The 20,240-nt window shown below is 37.4% G+C and overlaps 1 protein-coding gene across 2 annotated transcripts in view; it reads right to left on the bottom strand.

Moving 5' to 3' along the window:
- Nucleotides 1-20,240, bottom strand: part of CACNA2D3 (calcium voltage-gated channel auxiliary subunit alpha2delta 3) — an 800,023-nt gene that overhangs the window by 555,335 nt on the left and 224,448 nt on the right. For both annotated transcript variants that reach the window (XR_014251113.1, XM_082414438.1), the window contains exon 4: nt 13,175-13,234. Coding sequence is in view for 1 of the 2 variants with exons in the window: in XM_082414438.1 (XP_082270564.1) it covers nt 13,175-13,234 (60 nt within the window). In the remaining variant the exon portion in view is untranslated. The remainder of the gene's footprint in view (nt 1-13,174; nt 13,235-20,240) is intronic.

Here is a 20,240-nt window from a genome sequence, read left to right as displayed (position 1 = left end):
AAAGCAAAAGTGAACAATTAGCTAACCCAGTGCTCCAAAATTGGCTGATGATTATGAAGGGAAATTGTTCCAGGTCTTTTGCTCTCTCTGCCTACTTAGATAGGGGCCTCCCACCATCTGCCTCACACACCCAGGAAGGCACAGGTGTGACCAAAGAGAGTCTGAGTTCAGTCCCTCCATGGACACAAAACACCCAATCCTGTCACCCACCAAAGTCCCAAAAAGGCTAGAAATGGCTCAGGCTCTGAGCATGCACAGCCCCCCTGCTGCTCCCAATTCTGCTAGGAGCATCGCATTTTTTTCTCTTGAACAAATGATGCTTTTAACCTTCTTCCTAGCGGGGATCTCACTCTTGAGATGATCCTCCATTTTTTTCCATCAGTCATTCACCCCTTCTTCAGATATTTCTTGAGTGCCAGCTGTGTGCCTAAGCTCTGATCACAAACTGAGAAACAGATGTGGTCCCTGCCCCACAGAACTTACAGCCCTCAAAGGAGGCAGAGACTAAATAAGCAATTATGAATGTAATCAACTTCTTTGTATTTCAAGAGTATTGGTCAAAATAATGATCATAGTAATGATAATGGTTACCCTGAACTGGGATCATGTTCTGTACCAGACAGTGTGCTCAATACTTCATGTAGATCAATAAGCCCGTGGAAACCTGACACCATTACAGGGAGAGTATCATCACCCTAAATATACAGAAGAAACTGAGACTCCAACAGGCTAGGAAATTTGCCGTGGGTCTCACCACCAGCAAGAAAAAACAAGCCAGGATTCAAATCTGTGTCTTTCTCTCTTCAGAAGACAGCTAATATCTACCTCACCCAGAATATTAATCAGCAAATATAAGCAGACATAATGAATCCTTTTGTATCTTCTTGTAATCAAAATGGCATTTTGACCAGACAAAAGCTGTTTGTGGCCCATTGTTCTTCTGACCTGGGTTTCAGAAAATATTACTAATAAGCTGTAATTCCTCCTCCAGCTCTCCAATCTTGCTCCTTTTATTCAGAACAACTTCTACATTTCAGCCAATCTCATGTAGAATGAGAGGACAAAAGACTTTAAAACCTAGAAAAAAATTTTTTTCATGGTGTTTACATGGTCTCAGCCACCTGAAAACTTTTAGGAAGAAGGATCAATTATGAATACATTCACATGCACGACATAATCACTGCTAAATAAGGCAAAAGCAAAGGTTTAATTTGGTTCTGAATTTCTTTAACCATACAGAAACTACGGTTTGGGGTCAAGTCATTTACATTCCAGAGTTAAGTTCTTAAAATCACACACCAAAAAAAAAAAAAAGTGTCCTTTATATTATTCAAAAGAACCCCTTTAAATCTAAAATGATAAAATAATTTACAGGGGCGGGGGCGGTCTGTGAATGATCCAATCAAGCAATCTTCCCTTGAAATTTCTCTGTTCCAGCTTTAAAGTAGGAAGTTTATATCTATTTGTGGGGAGGAAAGAATTGAGAGATTTTCTTCTCAGAGGTGCTTCCCTTAGGACAATGCTATGTCTGTAGACGTTGCTGGATTTCCTAAAAGAACACCCTCACTCTACGGAAAAGTAATTGTTATCCTTTCCCTGTAAAAAGTCACAACCTCACAGACCTAGGCAGGTTCTAGACCAGGCAGGAAAATCAAACCAGTCTCATGCCCTCATTTACCAGAGGTAACATGAAGTCTGAAAGGAAATGTGATTTAAACCAAGGTCACATAGCTGATTAGCAAAACTTCAAGGCCCCTAGCTACTAATGCAATACTCCAAGGGAAAAAAATTACTTTTTTCCCCCTCTATTAATGACTACCAGCATGAGAAAAGCTGTTTTTGTTTTGAAGCCTGTTTATTTATTTTGTTGTTTTATTTTGCTATGGACAAGTGAAATGTCAGATCAAGGATTTTCTGTAAGGGGCTGACTTTTATGGCTTTTAAAGGTATTCTAAGGAGATTATAATGTTAGATGTTTGATACCTGGTAGACAAAGATTTCACATACGACCTCAAGTCACGCCCATTATTGCTGTCAAATACTCATTCTTAAAGGCTGATTATGTCTCCTCTGAATTCCTACTTGTGTTGTAAGAGGCTACTCCTGCCACAGACATATGGTGTCTGTAGCGCTGATTATGGGAGCTAGAAAGGTGGGTGGGGACCTGCCCAAAAGAGGAAACTTGAGTTGTAAGAGCATGTTTCCCTTCTAATTTTTCTCCTTTCCAATTTTAAAGATGTTTTCTCTATAAGAACATAACTCTTTAATAAAATAACTTGATACTCATTTAACATAATATTCATTAATCAGTTATCTTCTTCATAATTAGTATACTCATATATTTGTAACTACATATTAAATGGCAGAAAAATCTCATTTAGATTAAGAAAATTAGCCATTTCATGAATTTATTATAAGTAACAACAAAAGCCAACTGCTTCAATAAAAGCTGCCATTAATATATGAAAATGTCTTTGAATATTACAGCAATAATTTAATCACTTCTGGTCACGCCATAAGTATTTATTTTACGAAAGAATTAGCTTTTTCTAATTGAAATAAACAGATGACAACTTCATGAATTACCAACGATGCTGGTGATTACCAGTCAGCTGCGGATTTTAGTGATTGTATCACCATTATGAATTTCAATTAATTCTAACAAATATTTGTGGACATATGACTAGATGTCAGGTGCCTGCTCTCATGGAGCTCATGTTTTGCTGGAGGAGACAGAAAATAAACAAACAAATCGTATAGGCGAGCTCAAAGAACAGAAGGAGTAAGGCAGGAACACAGCAGACACGAAGGAAAGGGAAGTAGCTGCTAATCCACCTGCAATCTTGAGAAAGTTGTGTGGCTCTCTGTAAGGTATGTGGGACATCCAGACTTTGTTCTTAGTATAAGCAAAGTGTAAGTAATAAGTAACTTGTATTTTTAAAAAGTCACAGTGGTTACTATGTAGATAATAGATCCAATTACCAAATGAGGGATGTCTCCTTTATGTCCGTTTCTAATAATATCAGTAAAGTGATGCTTAATCATTTTTAGTAAATCATTATATCTTATTAAGAGATTTTTTTTATTACATAGGTTCATGGGTCAGAATTTACCATTCTAGAAAATTTCTTTTTGATGCATTTGATAGACCTTCTTTTTTTTGATAGACCTATTAAATAACCCACTATAACTTTCTTCTTAAATTTATTTCTTTATAAGATTTTGTCCAGTGCAATTTAAGGTCAGTGTTAAAATTTGTGATTCCATGAGGCAACATAACTGGTTGGTCTTTGGAGCCAGACAGTCTCAGGTGTGGATTCTGGCTGGTCCACCCACTGTGGTATAACCTTTGGCCCAACGTGTGGCCTCTCAATCTTAGTTTCTCCTTATGTAAAATGGAGATAATAACAGTATCTCTCTCACATGACTGTGGGGAGAAGAATTAAATGAGATAATGCCTGGAAAGCATTTAAGCCACTGCCTATACCTAATACATTTTAAATAATGGCACCTATTACTCTTATCATTGTTCCTATATTCTGTTAGTATTAATTAACCAGCAAAGAGAACTATCCTAAAAATGTCAGTCATGAAATTTTTTTAATTTGAAGAATTAGGATTACTATACCAAAGGCACGTACTTGGAGTTATTTATATTATAAAGACCTACCTCTCAAACTAAACTGAAAGTAGAAAACATGAGAATTAATTCATCTGTGTACATATCAGGTGCTTTATTAACAAACAGGCTTAAATGAGATTACAAAATTTCTGTTGAGGTGTCTACTTTCTACATTGCCACCAGATTCAAGTTTTACTTTAAAAATTCGATAGCAGTTGGCAAATTCCTAGACCACAAGACCCTTGATGAAATCAGCAACCTAAGGGCATTCCAGCATCCCTAAGGGCTGCCAAAGAATTTGCTGGAGAAAGACCCCAAGGTAACTTCTGGGATCTGCCAATGACCTCTGCAGTCAGCCATCTTAACGAAAGACACTAAGGTTTCTGGCAATGTACTGTGGGACTCTGATATTATGATTAACAGCACCACTAAGTGTTTATCTAATTATAACTATAGATATGCCAAGAGGGCCTCGATGTCCCAAAATGTCCCCTTTCCAAACTGGCTGATATCTGAAACATCACAATCACACTGTGTATGTGGAAACAATAAAACTGTGCTTTAAAAGTGTTTGTTTAATTGAAATGTTTAATAAAGTCTGAATTGGTGGTGTTTTACTATGTTTAACATATATTTAAAACAAATATGTTTTAAACAAATATTTATTTTAAATAAACATTCCCAGTTTTGAGAAAGCCCAATTGAGAAAACCCAAGATAAAAAGGAATCACAAAAGAATCAATGACTTGATAGGAAAAGAAAGGGCTTTCTAAAGCAACATTTCAGACTTCTCTAAACACTATTACCTACAAATTAAGGTATACATGGTCATGATAGAAAAAAGAATGTTGTAACAAGAAAGACTAGGACAAAGGGGAAACACATAGGGGTTTTCTTAGATTATTCGTTATTGATAAAATTAAAGATAAAAGACCTAGGTTTCTAAACACCCAAGTAGCAAAGAAAAAAGAGAGTCACTAATGTGAAAACATTCCACAGACAAATAAATGATAACTTTGGGAGGAGCAAATAATGTCATTTTTCCCCTCTGAACTATTAAGTAAGGTGACTGTTCAAACAAAACCAAATCAATTACCATTGCTATAAAGTTGTACTTTTTGTCTTTAAATTTGTTAATATTAATATTTTTATCTGGATTTAGAACAGGGGATGGTAGCAATATAATTAAGCTACAGAAATTATAAACTTTTGAGAAACAATGTTTGTGGTCCAAGATTCTATAACAGAAATGCATTTTTCTCTTTCTTTCAGCTAGAAGATGGCCTTGTGGTATTTCTGGAACAAAGAAGTCTATGCTGTACTCACTACTTACATTGTTAGAGTGCAGAAGATTAAACCACTGGAGTCTTCCCTATTATGTATAGTTGATCATTCTCTTCTCTTCATCTCGTTAATAACTGTTTCCTAAATCCAACTTAATTGGATTCAATAAATTTGGTATTTTTAGGACATCTACAACATGAATGGAACTATACTAAGTTACAATGAGGAAATTTATAAAAATCATTCAAAGACATAACACAATGCCTAACCTACAACAAAAATTACTAGACATGTGAAGAAGCAAAAAAAAATGGGGCTTCAAAAGAAAACAGCACTCAATAGAAACAGAAATGACCCAGATGCTGGAATTAGCAGAGAAGGAATTTAAAACAGCTATTGTAGATATGTCTGAGGACTTAAAAGAAATCATGAACATAACTGGTGCATAGATGGGGAATTTCAGCAGGAAATAAAAACAATTTTAAAAGATTTGATAAACAACAAGGTCCTACTGTATAGCACAGGGAACTATATTCATTATCTTGTAATAACCTATAATGGAAAAGAATATGAAAAAGAATATATATATATATCTGAATTACTTTGCTGTACACTAGAAACTAATACAACATTGTAAATCAACTATACTTCAACTAAAAAAAAGATTTATTGAAAATTCTAGAACTAAGAGTACAATACATGAAATAAAATATTCCCTGGATGAGTTTAACAGTAGATTGGAGACCACAGAAAAAAAAGGGCTAGTAAACTAGGAGACCAATTAATAGAAAATAGATTGGAAACAAACTAAAAAAAAGAGCCACACTGATCTGTGGGATGATATTAAGCAATCAAACATAGATGTGACTTAAGTTCCAGAAGAAAATGTAACAAGAATGGGGCAGGTAAAATTTTGAAGAAATAATTGTTAAAAATTTTCCAAATATGGTGAGAATATACAAGAATCTCAGCAAGCTCCAAGCAGAATTAATATAAAGAAAATCACATCTAGTAACACCCTTAACCTATCACACTGTATAGTATACTGAAAATCAAAGATAAGGAGAAAAAATCTTGAAAGCAGGAGAGAAAAATGACTCAGTGTATCCAGAGGAACAAAGATAAAAATGATGGATGACATTTCATCAGAAACATTAAAGATCAGAAGAGAATGGGATGATATCTTCAAAGTGGTAAAAGAAAAATATAAACTGTCAAGTAAAAATTCTGTATCCAGCAAAATTATCCTTCAAAAATGAGGGCAAAATACAGATATTTTTAGCTAAACAAAAGCTGAGGGAAGTTGTTGCTACCAGACCTTCAATGCAAAAATGAAAAAGAAAAAAAAAAGCTAAAAGATGTTCTTCAGGCTGATGAGATATGATAACAGAAGGAAACTCAATGAAATGAAGAGTGCCAGAAATAGTAAATGTGTAGGTAAATATCAATACATACTACCTTATTTCTTATTTAATTTTTTAGAAAACAGCTGTTTAAAGCAAAACTAAAACAAAATAACATCTTACAGTGTTTATAACACATATAATAGTAAAATATATGACTACACGAAGGAAAGTGGTAGGTAGAAGTACACTATTCTTGTTTCAGATGGAGTGGTACTTCGCACAGTAAATTAACTCAAGATACACTGTGCACTTAAGTTAAAGATGCCTATTGTAATCCTTAAAGTAACAACTAACGAAACATATCTTAAAAAGGGAGATTAGAACTTTCCTGGAGGAAGAGGGTCACATCTCAGTTTATGGAAGTCCCACAACCTAGAACAGGGCCTATCAGGTGCTGAGTTCTGAATAAATTTAAATTAAGCAAAAAATGGACACATATGAATAAAACTAACAGGATAAGAAATGATAAGCATCATTAAAGAGGCAACAATAAAGTATCACTAGGTGAGAAAGATTACTATATGGAAAGCAGATAAAATAATTTTAATTTTGCATTTATGGAAAATACAGGTATTATGGGTTCTCGTTACACACACACATAGATGCACCGGAGATGCACACACTATTGTCTTTGTTCCCCTGGCTAGAACTTATAACTTTGCAGGGAGATTTCTTCTAGCCCTGGAGGAAGTAAATCTAGAATCACCACTCAGTCAAGACTCACTCTTCAGGGATTTGCACCAAGGTCCCTTGAACTCCCAGACCAGGCAAGGTCTCCTGTCTTGTGCTGTAATTATGCCCTGTGCTTATGTTTCTTTTCTTCCTTCCTTCCTGCCTCCCTCCCTGCCTTCCTTTTTATGGCTGCATCGGGTCTTAGGTGTGGCGCGTGGGCTTCTCTCTAGTTGTGGCACATGGGTTTTCTCTTCTTTAGTTGTGGCGTGCAGGCTCCAGAGCACGTGGGCTCTGTAGTTTGCAGCACGCAGGCTCTCTAGTTGAGATGCGCTAGCTTAGTAGTTGTGGCACACGGGCTTAGTTGCCCCACAGCATTTCGGATCTTAGTTCTCCAATCAGGGATCGAACCTGTGTCCCCTGCATTGGAAGGCGGATCCTTTAACACTGGACCACCAGGGAAGTCCCTGCTTATGTTTCATGTAATTCATCATGATCAAAATTTTAAAATTATTTCTATCATCATGTCTTTAAAATCTGTCACTCGCATTAGAGCGTGAGCTCCATGAGAACAAAGATAGCATCTGTCTAGCTCTTGGCCATATCCAAAACCCAGTGCCTGACCCACAGGATATCACTGATAACTATTTGTTGAATGAATCTTGGCACATGAGAGATGAATGAGTTCTTAGAAATCATCTAGATATCACAATCTGTCTTTTTATGGATGAGCAATCAGTTCCTTGAGCAAGTAAATGGTCCAGTTGGGACCAGAACTACCAGAACCTGCATTTTCAGACCTGTAGACCAAAGCTCTCTCTGTAAAAGTTATAACGTTCTAGCCAAATGCACGAAAATGACAGTGTGTGTGCATGTAACAACGAAGAAATTACTTTGACTTTTAAATGCTCACACTTAAAGATTCCTCAGAAACTATTTACATATCAGTCTTGTGAATAAATGACATATGGCAAGTCCTAACTAAGAAACATCTAATGTAAGATCTTAAAATGCAGAAGACTGTGAACCCTGGCCAAGCTGATAAAAAGAAAAAGGAGGAGAAAAGAAAAAAAAAAAGCATCCCCTGATAAATTACATCAGAAAAGAGGGGCTTATTTTAATACAAAAAGTGTGAAAATTTCCTTCTCTTTTCATTTCTTTCTCCTATAGATGTGAACCCTATCTTTCTTGTTTAGTGCACAAAAGTCAATGAGCTATCTCTATAAAAAAATCTATTTCCAGTTTTGGGGTCTGGGTCTTCCGTGTTCCACCTCCTCCCTCAGCAAGGAGTTCAACACCTCACTCAGTCCAAGAGAGCAAGGATGGATTGGGGCTTAACAGAAATACATGAGAAACCCCATGAGGACAGTCATCTCCTCCACCCAGCAAGTACTTCTGCTAAACCTGACCTTTGCTCTCCTTCACAGCATACAGTTTTTCCCCAAGGCAAAGCCTCACTAGCCAGCAACGAGACGCTGTCAGGAAAAGGACAGCTCTACTCCGCTGTTCGCTAGATGCCCTTCCTAAGCCTTCTGAGAAACGCTTCCTTCTCCCAGTGGCTAATGTTGGATGTTCTAAAGGGAATGTTGGAGCTCCAGAGCCACCCCTCTCTCCTCCCTGGGTTCTCCTTCAACACAGCCTCCCAATGCAACAGGCAGTGGCAACGAGGTGGAGGAAGATGCTCTAGCAAGTATCACAAGCCGTTCCCACCCCGAGATTTCCCATCAGTGGTCTCTACATCACTTCCAATCCAAACCTCTCACCCCAAGTCTGAAATCAGGACATTGTGTGTGCAAGATAGGTGACAGCAGCTCGGCAGTGACCAGGAGGGGATGTTCAGGACACTGCGTCCCCCCCCAGTTCCCTTCCACTCACACTTTGTTATCCCTCTGAATGTCATCAGGCTTTTTCCCCCTACTACTTACAAAGCAACAAAGAAAAATTATTGTAGAAAACTTTGTAATCAAAAAGCTTTCCGTAGGATACACAATTCAAAACCACAATTCTTTTTTTTTCCCCACTGTGCACCAGCTCTGTGCAACTGGCACTTATTTAAGACAGCTTTCAAGGAAAATATGTTTGCAGTTCAAAGATAAGCAGGTTTTTAGTAAACAGTCAAAAGGACTTTTTTCTTCTTCGCTGCCGGTAGAAAAACCCCAAAAGAAAGAATAAGTAACAGGAGAAGGCTTCTCTCTGAATTATACTACATGCGCAGACCTAGTTTTCTGGAAATTCATCAATAGCTAGGATAATCAGGGCTAGGGGCTGCCCCCACCACCCCACCCTTGCCCCATCAACATAACGAGAATGAAATGCTCAAATGATCATATGTGATAATTCAGACAGTTTTTAAACTCTTTTCTTATAATTATCAATCTCATATGTGCTTTACATTAAAAACCTATGTTAATTCAAAGCATGCAGTTAAAAAAAGAGAAGATGCCATTTTAACAAGGCCTGTGTTTGCATCAGTTCTAACTGAAAAGTGCCCTAATGGAAATATCAGGGAACAAAGAACAAAACCAAGAGGCCAGTCTGGAATCCATAGGACACCATACAGGGGGACAAGCCCAAGGGCTAAACCGACACCAGTGTCCACAAGAAAGTTTTCCAGCCAATGAACCCACACAGCTCTGGTTTGTGTGCAGGACACTGCATTGTGGGTAGTTCACATATGCTACCCTTCAAAGGCTGTATTTTGCCTCTTGCCCCAACATAGTTTTTGTTAAGAACTAACAACCTAGTGCCATATTTAAGGACCTACAGAAGGGACTACCAATGTCAAGGCTATAAGCTCATAAGGAAAAGGCTAAACCTCTGGAGAAACTGTAAAAGGAAATTTAAATGATAAATAAAATCCTGACAATAAGGAGGCATGACTTTCTTTTGGTAATTTTTTATGATTCTACCAATGAAAAACAAATTCTTCACTTTTAAAGCACATGATGATGCAAAGACACAAAGACTCCAATCTAACGTGAAAGAAGAGGCAGATCCAGCATTTCTTTTTTATTTTGGAAATGGGATGGTGGAGTGGGGGCTAAGACTATGTAACTTGAAGCTGTACAGTTTAGGAAACGTCACAAAAACATTTTTGTTTCTGTAGGAAAACAGACTCCCCGCTCCCTCTGCTCTTCCCGAGCTAATAGCACGGGAACCTCCTCAACATTACTTCATGGTGAGCAGATGGTACTCTGAAATTGTTTTGATAAAAACAATCCACTGGCAGGTGTTGTAGAGAGGTCAGTGGAACCCAGATTAACAATTGATCAGTTCTAATGGACTGTCGTAGCAATAAACTCAGAGCCTGTACACAGACCTGCTACCCCAGGAAGAGCAACGGGGCTGACACCCAAGCTGTTAACAGACTTGCGCGTAACAGCATCAATGTTTCACAGCTTCAAAACCTTCATCTAAGCAGACATACATTCTTTGATGCATATCCACTTTCTCCAAATCATCTATTTTCCAGGTTTCCACAAAAGTGCACATGGTTTACTCTGACCCAGAGAACATTCTGTCATGGTCCAGATAGTGAATGACACTCTGTAATATTGACAGATTATTTCAACATCTACTCTGTGCTCAGACCACAGCTGTAGCCTCTGATATTCGTCTTGTACTTATACAGAACAGATGACAATGGGGGAGGAAAAACTGGGCCCATCTTCTTTGTTCCCAAGAGAACAAAAACTGTAAGACTCCAGAGACCCATTCTCTCAGCCTCTATTTTTTTTGAGAGGGATACTCATGCTGCATTTGTGTTTCCATCACCACATTTGACAAGGGGATCAGTGTGCTGCACCAGAATTTTATTGTAAAGGATCAATCATAGGAAGGAAGTCAGAGCACTCTTAGAAAATAACAATTGCTTCAGAGGGACAAAAAAAGAGCGCTCTAAAGTTAGTTAAGCTAAACCACAGAACACGTTTTCTCTCCTGAAGGATAAATAATCCTGCAAGTCAATTAATCATTCCCTCCCTCACCCAGTTACTTTTTGTAGACAACTGATCTCAAAATAAAATTGACTATATGAACATAAACACCAGATTTTCCAAAAGAGTCCTTTGGAAATCTTTGTTGTATTTTTTCTGGTCATAAACATCTGAAGGCACTTTGTTTCTTTGTGTCATTATTGATGATATTACCTTTGATTACCTATTTAAAATGGTTTATCCATAATAAAGCTGCTATAATTCCCTTTGTAATTAATAAGCAATTTGTGGGCAGATACTTTGAGATTGTCAATGTCCTGTTCTTCATCAAACTTTCACCTGCTAGTTTTAGCATCTATTGAAAATTCTTGCCTGAATCAATTATTACCATAATTTTAAAACTCCATCATTTCTTCTACATTTAGTAGTTGGCATTCTACTGTAAGAGTGTTTCCTTCTCTTTTATTTATGTATTTATCTATTTATTTACTATCAGACTGGACTCACAGATTCTTATCAAATTTAAGTTGATTTGAGTTGAATTTCTGTCATTTACAACCAGAATATTCCTGAAAAGCCTTCTGGAACTCCCAAGGAGACATAGTTTCCCTTGGCAATGCATTCAAGAGATCCTTACAATCTTCAGACCTAAAAGGTGCTTCCTGATGCTTTCATCAAATCCCTTCTGGTCCACTCTAAGAAGTCCAAACCCTCTGAAGGGGAGGCACACTTAAGACAAATGTGACCAACAAATGGATCCTGGTGTGGCTATAGGAAGGCAAGGTGCTTCTTGCTATTTTCAGCTGACTCCTCTGCTCCTTCTCTGTAGCTCTGCTCTAAGAGTAGGGCTGGCTTCCCCACTCCTCTCCAGGTATTACCAACAGTCCCCAGGGCTTCTCCGCCTCCCCCTGGAGCCTCTCATGCTTGGCTACATTCTTGGTTCTATTTGCTTCACACGTTGGGTGTTATGACTGAAAATGACCCCAATGGTGGGCTTGATATTTTCTGTTTCCCCTCCAGACCCATTTTTCACCCTTTTCCACCCAAAGCCTCAGAAAGTCTGAACCAAATCAACTACACCAACAGTTGGGTTCAGCCAATGGTGGGTACCAGCAAGAGATCAGAAGGCTAGAGACAGTTATCGGTGCATCTTTTTCCCCAGATTCTACACTTACTAGCTCACCATCTCTCTATCAATTACCCTTTCCATATAGCTACTCTCCCTGGGTTCTAGAAACCACTCCCTCCTCTTGCTCCTTCAGGCCAGGAGTGTGGCTTGCCTGGGGGTACAACACCATTGCTTGTTGGTTTCTCTTACCATACATCTGTAAATATTTTCTTTATTAAACTTTCCTCCATTACCCCATTTGAGTGTGCATTCTTTTACAAGAGGTACAACCATGGGACAGAGACACAGCCAAAGGCTATCTCTGGTATCACCATCTTTTTCTGTGCTTGAAGATTTATCTTTTCCATATAAATGAAAACATAGCAAAATAAACACTACTTCCTAATTGTGACCACATGGCACTAAAAGAGATATGTTCTAGCAAGGCACAGACTTAAGGAATTAAGATTCACCCCTGTTTTGCTAGCAGTGAGGAAAAGTCACAAACCCAAAATGACAATACAGATGAAATTTCCTTCTGGAGGGACCCAAAGGAACCCCCAAGTATTATTCAATTCACTTCTTGCCTTTAACTATGTTTTATATATACATGACAGCATCAAAATCCTTCTCAACCAGACACAGGTGTGCCATGATTAGATATGAGATCCACAACAAAAAGTTATTAAGCAGATGTTCAAATCCCAGGTCTGTGAATGATTTAATTTTTAAATATAATTAACAGTCAATTCAAGGTTAGATCTATACATAACAACATTGCTTTCAGTCACTTAAAATGCAGCTATGGAAGAGGGATTTGGATATATTCTGCCATCTATCTTATCAATTTACCATTAAAATCTCTGGTGATTATTGTCAGTTGACTGATTAACTCCCCCAGAATTAGAGAGGAAACCTGGTTACATGCATGTAAATGTGTGTTATCACCTATTGTAACTTGCATAGTGGAAAATGGTTGAGGATCACTGTCCTGTCTTGTCAAAAAATAGGCACATTTATTTCAACCCTGTACCATTCTCTCAAGAGCCTTCTCTCCAAACCTCTGAACTCTGGTGTTCCCAGTATACCTAGTGTTTCTCCTTTGGCAACAAACACACAAAACAATTCAACTCAAACTATAATCAGTTACCTGCAAGTCTGCATCAAATTCATGTTTCAGGTGTGCTTCCTCTGCAGCCTCCACCAGACGCTGGCAAGATAGAAAGCAACACAAAGGATCAGAACTGTAGCCTCGACCCCATTTCAACAACATGAAAAGACCGAAGTTTCTCCATTGCCCAAAAATGACAGATCATATCATGGCATGTGAACTGTGACCTGGTGCCGTTGCTTCCATGAAACTGAAAATAACATCAGTGTCAAAGTCTAGTTTTTGCTTTCATCATCCAATCATATGTGTATATAAATACACGTATGTTCTGCATCCACTTTCGTAAAAATTCAAAGACACTGGCCCTTGAGGCCAGATATGGACTCCAAAACCTACCTAGAAAAGTGCATTCCTTAAGCATAGAAGGCCCTTAGTCAAGATTTATTGAATTGAATCCAGTCTAACTCTAAGTGGGCTTTCTTCCCCAATGGTTTAGACATAGTACTTAATTCCCTCAATTATTTAAGGTCAATTCTTTCTGCACCCAGCTCTGGTACATAATTATCAGGTGACAGTTATTTGAATTTAATGGTACCTCAATGCCACTTTGACAATCTGCATCCCAATAAGAAAATCACTAAAATTAAATCAATATGCAACACCTGTAAGTACACAACTCTTGTTATTCTTCTTAGCTAAGTAAATTCAACCAATTCATATTATGAAAATAATTTCATAAAATTCCATTTAACATCAAATGAGTCAACTATCAAATCATTTATTCTTTAATTTGAACTTTCCAACAATAAGTTATTTCCCACCATGAAAATGTATGCTACAGGATATTGCAGAAAACTCGTTTGGTGAAATAATATTTCACTGAAATTTTATTGAACTGAAAGCAAAACCTCAGATCCAAGTAAAAAATTCAAACATTTCTATTTTTTCCACAGTTATTCTTGTAGCCTATGCTGTCTTTAGCTTGCTTTTTCTTGACATATTATAGAACTGAGTTTAACAGACCCTGTTTCAAAAATGATGACATTAGTATTAATTTCTAAATGATCACAAATCAACAGACAAATGTTCCATGAATAATTATAATATTAAATTGGACATGGAAATAAAGAGAGTGAAATTTATTTGGGTAAGTTAGGCACCAGTACGAGCACTAAAGCCCTCTCTCTCCACCAGCGTTGCCCATAGATTGGAATCTGGGAGGGGTGGCCAATCTGGTTTCCCACATTCTCTTCAGATAGTCAGGAAGAGGCTTCTCCTCTGGTCAATCAAAGAACAGACCCCAGGAGAACATTACAGGGCCAGAGCCAGAAGGTCCAGTTCTAATTCTAGTGAAGATGCAACTCCCTACCACTGCAAAATTTGGGCGAGCCCTTCCTCTCTCTGATTCTCAGTTTCCTCATCCCAAACATATGAAAAGGCGATCCCAGATCAGTGGTTCTCAAAGTGCAGTCCCCCACCAACAGCATCAGGTTCACCTGAGAACCTGTTAGAAACTCACATTTTCAAGCCCCATCCCAGTCCTACAGAATCAGAAGCTCTGGGGCTGAGCCAAGGAATCTGTTTTAACAAGCTCTCTGGGTTATTCAGAAGCTGCTGAAGTTTGAGAGCCACTGACTACAAATAGCACTCACCCCAAACTCCCTTGATTTATGAGCACCACCAACCCTCCAAGGTTTCCTAAATCTCATTTATCTCTTTAAAATCTGTATATATATATATATATATATATATATATATATGTATTTCCACTATAAGACATAAAATACTATATAGAAGAGAGGCATAAAACAAAGAGGACGGGAAAGAGAGAAAAAGCAAAAGGAGAGACACTATCTGTGTAGACTGGACACACTGGCCCCAAACTTTCAATGGGTTGTGGTCTTCTTGGAACCATCCTAGTCAATGAAGCTTGTTAGTGTCCTGTGATTACTTGACACAATTTGCAAATGTATCAATGTGGACCCTGAAAAATAAATGACTGACAGTGATTTAAGAAATCTATGTGAGAGCTTATTTTCTTAATCATTGTAACAGATTTAGAATGTATATGCATGTATCATGCATAAACATTCTAAATTACATTTAGATATTGAGCTTTACAGAGTGTGTATAACAAATAGTATGCATCTCTTAACACTTACATATCAGAAAAACCCATTCATTCTGACTGTATTTACTTAAACTCATAGAAGTTATTTTCTCATGGTGTCTAAGCACTCTGAGAACCCAGGGAAGAAATGTCGATGAAATGGACAAATGACCAAAAGATAAAAACAAAATAAAATTTCTCAATTATCAAGACAGATAATATTGAAAAAAGTGAAAAATTGGAAATGCAAAAAAAAGAAAAAGAAAGCTGTATAGGACCAACAAATAAGAGAACAAGACAGAAATAATTAGCAAGTTAAAGTTATGAAAGAACATAGCATGAAATTCATTTCATATATAACGTTTTATTTACATTTATATGTATGTACATGTATATCACACATACATGCCAATAACAAATTTGTGTGTAACATAACATGAAATGTATTTCAACTACAAATATTGCAATACGAGCCATGGGGCACAAGAAGATAACACATTGGAAACAATTCTGTAATATTGTACAAACCACTGACATCAGCCAGAACACTGTTCTTTGTGTGGAGCTGTGAGCCCATGAGAATTTTAATCCTGCTGGCCAGTTTTTACGTTCATTTTCTAGTTAAATTTGCTACATGCCTTTTTTTAACTTAATTTATCTCACATATTTGTTGTTTTCATATTTTCCCATCATGCTCACTACAGAGCTTTAGGAGATATGATTCATAAAAAGATAGTCAACTGGCAGCCATACATAATACTGCCGCATGTGAAGCACAGAAGTACTTTGGAACAGGACTCTTTGAAAGGACATACCCTTCTTGCCATGGGGTTATCCCAATCTGCTCTCTTGATGCCAGCAGGAGACAGGCCTACATTCTATGGGAGAATTCAGGGGGAACCCCCCCACACACACACACAAAGAACAGGCTCAGCTGCTATGCACAATGATGACAAACAGAACATCAAGAACTAGGTACCTTTTGGAAAGAACAAAGCATAGTCGATCTTCTTGAAACACTCTTATAAAGATAAATGAATTAAAAGAAATGTTATTTAATAAGGAAATCATGCGCCATAAATTTACCTAAAACAGAGTAGTCCTGGGGACAGAGTTCCTATTGTTAATAAATTAAAAATAAATTGAATCATCATTAACAAAATCAAAACCACTCAACTTCCAGCTCTGATGCTTGCCAGTAGAAAATAACAGCCCAGAATGTCTCTTTCTGAGCAAATATCCTTATCATCTAAGTCAAATTAAGTACATTTTTAAAATAAGTTTGATCATTATTTGCAGGCATGAAAAATCAATTTAAATGTGCTAATATTTTAGTTATTATATAAGGAACTGTCACTGAGCCTGAGGAGAACTGTTACTCTATTACATCCATTAGAGAGGCAGTGTTCTTTTAATAATAGTAAGTTAATTTTCTCTTGTATGAATTCCCCTTTTGGATCTGCAGATTGGATTACAGAACTGTGAATGTGGCTTTTAATTAGGACTGAACACTGGAAGTAAAAACGGCTTTGAAGACTAATATTCAAAACTGAGCTTTGAGGTCAGGGAAAGCAGCAGTTTTGTCCACAGATATTCCTTCCCCCTTAATGACCAAACATTTCCTTACTCAGTAAAAATGGTAACAATATAGCGGAATATACATCCTGGCCTTGGAACAAAGCACCTACAAGCTAAAAAGCTGTAATTCATCAATTGATACACATTACATTGACTTTTAAGATTTCTAAATAACTCTTCCTTTTTAGTGGAATCAATACAAACAAAAGCTATCTTTATATATAAGAAACGCTAGAAGCCATGGACCATGGATAGTATTTATAGCTGTGGGTAATAGTGGGGATATTAAAACATTTCATTTAAAATCACCTCTTATTTCTTGTTACAATGACCCCACGTACATCCATGCAACAATACAGAAGGCACAGTCTCCCATCTCCTCCCCTGAAACACTTAAATCTCTGTCATGCTCCAGAAGGGGGAAAATAGGACACCAAGTCAAAGTAAAAATTGGATCAGAAGAAGAAAATGATTTTTTGTTCTACATGTATTTCATTTTTTGGTTCCTGATCATTTTGGCTTAACAGGAGAAAAGAGAGAAAGAAATGTGCGATGAAAAGTGGGAAGCGTAATGGAAAATATGGTTCCACAACCAGAGTAACTTATTACTGGACTCCTACTGATTCTATCAGATGAACAAATTGTGTACAAGTGAAAAAAATTTTAATAAAAATCCCTAAAACTGGAGCAGGGGCAACTATGGCCAAAAATCCTTAAAACAGAAATATAAAAACCATATGAAAAGCAAAGAAAAAAAGTTATTTTTATTTCTCATGTTAAAGCTAAAAAGCTTTTGCTTGTAAATTCTGTGATCATGGGATGCTGGAATTTAACAAAGATTTCAAAGCACTTAATATGTTCAGTGATTTTCATTTTGTGTTTTGCAGGAACACATTTAATACTCAAACCAGGCTTTTATTGCCATTTTTTACTCAAAAGAGTACTCTTTCTCAAATAATGCTTAAATTCAACTGAAGGGATTCTAAGGAAAATGTGTAATCATTAACATGGATTTGGGCTGCATCAATGATTAAATTAGAGCTAGTTATCAAATTGTCATTAATACCAGAATGAGAGATCACATGAGTCTTCCTTCAAATCAATAAGAACTAAACATGTAGAAAAGCAGCCAAATGGAGCGATCAAGCAGAAGTAATAATTACTGTCACAAACACACCCAGTGTGGCATGGTTCATCTTTTCCTTACACAAGGGTTAGTGGCTTTTGTTTTAATGACTAGAGTTTGATGGAGTAAGAGTTATACCTTTTGCCAATCAGTGTGTATATTGGGTGAATACTATCCTAGCATCATGTTACAGGGCAGGACTTGAACCTGACATGCTGACCATCTGAAGAGGTAAGGACAGAGGAAACCCAGGTCCTCTCTACAGTCACAGATTTCAAACTCAACTGATCCTAAAAATAAAAATGAAAAATCTCTTCTCTCATTAAATGCCACCACTGCATCAAAAGATGTGTCCAGAAATATGGACAAAATGAGATTTGTCCCAGGACTAAATTCAAACACTCCTTTCTTGTATGAACAGTCAGAAACCAACAGTTTAAGAATCATTACACTGGGGGAAAAAAGTAAGATATTTAAATTTACATTTTCATTCCATCTGGTGTTTTAATCCCTTCCCTTCTGTAATCCGGATAGAGTTTTTATCACTCTGTAACAGTGTAGATTAATCTTTGATGCTTTTGTAGCTAGAGTAATTGAAGGACTTGTATCACCAATGAGCCACCGCACATCATGAGGGGGTCTACAGAAGGATAGAGGACATGCACAGGAAAATAGCTATTTCAATATAAAGGGCTAAGTGATAAATTATGGTAAAAATAGGCCACGAAGCTTCCCAGAAAAAGGCACATTTAAGCTGAGCCCTAAAGGAAAACAGGACATCGCTAAAACAGTGTTCCAGCCCAAGAAAACATTGTAAACAAAGTTTTGGAGACAAGAAAACTTCCAGGACTTTGTTCTAGAAACAGCTGTATCTCAGAGACCTACACAGAGACCACACCAATGGCTGGATGACCATCAGGCAATAAACCAGGGCAAAGGAATAACCTGGAGAGACAGACATCAACTAGACAAGAAGAAATCCAAGACATCTTTCCCTACACTCTGAAACACTGAAACTGCAGTTACAGTAATATCTGAGAGCTTAATAATGTTCAGTAATCCTTATTGATACAAATGTTTTCGCTTTTCAATTCCAATAGGAAAGGCACATATAAATCACCAACTATCAAGATGATCATTTCTTTAGAGAAAAACAACTTTTAAGGAGCCTTCATTATTTCTTTGATCCTGTAGAAGAAATAAGCTTTGTTGCACAAGAATGAACGTTTTGTATAAAATGACCTTCTGCTTGAAAGCTGCAAAGATTGCTTCTGCTTTAAAAACAGCAAACATTTCAAAGTGGATTATAAAAGCTAATCTATAAAGTTTCCAGAGAAAACAGGTAACGGAACAATAGAGCAAAACACATCTTGTATATGTGGGGAGAGTTCTCTTCCCTTCCTCTACCTCCCTCTTCCTGTCTCTTTCAGATTGCATAAGACTACACCAGCCTTTTACAGACAAAATAAGCCTAGAGTTTACATCAGAAGACTTGATCACAATCAAGAAAAAATTATCTTTGTTTCCACAGGAGATACCTGTTATCAATTTGAGGCTGATTAAATTAATAGCTATTATCAACATGAGTGGCCAATTTCCAAACCAAAGTCATCTCATTCTACATCTAAGGCTACATTTGCCAAAATGTAACATTTGCAAAGCTATTGAAGATGGAAACAGCCAAACTTTGCTCAAAAGGCTACCCAAGGGCCAAGGCAGCTGGGGAAGAGACAGGAAGAAAAGACAACCTTATCTTTCAGCCCAAGTAAACTTTTCCAAATGATCCAGCATTTTAAAACATGGTCTTCTGCTTATGTAGTCCTCCTGGGAGTGGTTTAGAGTTGAATTACCAAAATCAAGGCTATTTAACCATAAACCCTGTAAAGTCCCCTCCAAACACTTCAGTTCCAAGATAACTGAACACTTTTCTTTGTGGGCAATGGTACTCCCATTAACTTCCTGAGAGGACAAGTCCAAGATGAAAAGAACTATGACATTATGTCAGTTTGAGGATGAACATTTGTTTTACACAATGGAAGTCACCCATCACTGAGGGCTCTGACAGTGGTGAATGAAATTCTGTTCCAGCCCTTAGTTACATCTTTCCAGAGCTGACTCAGAGGTTTTGACTGCAACCCACAATGGCAGAGCATTGAAGGTACTGTCCAACTAGCTAAGGAAGATGTAAACATCTGCCTAAAATAAGAAAGATAAGGGGACTTCCCTGGTGGTCCAGTGGCTAAGACTCTGCGCTCCCAATGCAGGGGGCCCGGGTTCGATCCCTGGTCAGG

The sequence above is a fragment of the Balaenoptera physalus genome, assembly GCF_965194825.1.
Source record: "Balaenoptera physalus genome assembly, chromosome: 11".
Lineage (NCBI taxonomy): Eukaryota > Metazoa > Chordata > Mammalia > Artiodactyla > Balaenopteridae > Balaenoptera > Balaenoptera physalus.
The sequence above is the reverse complement of the archived record's forward strand: the minus strand, read 5'-3'. Positions and strand labels throughout refer to the sequence as shown.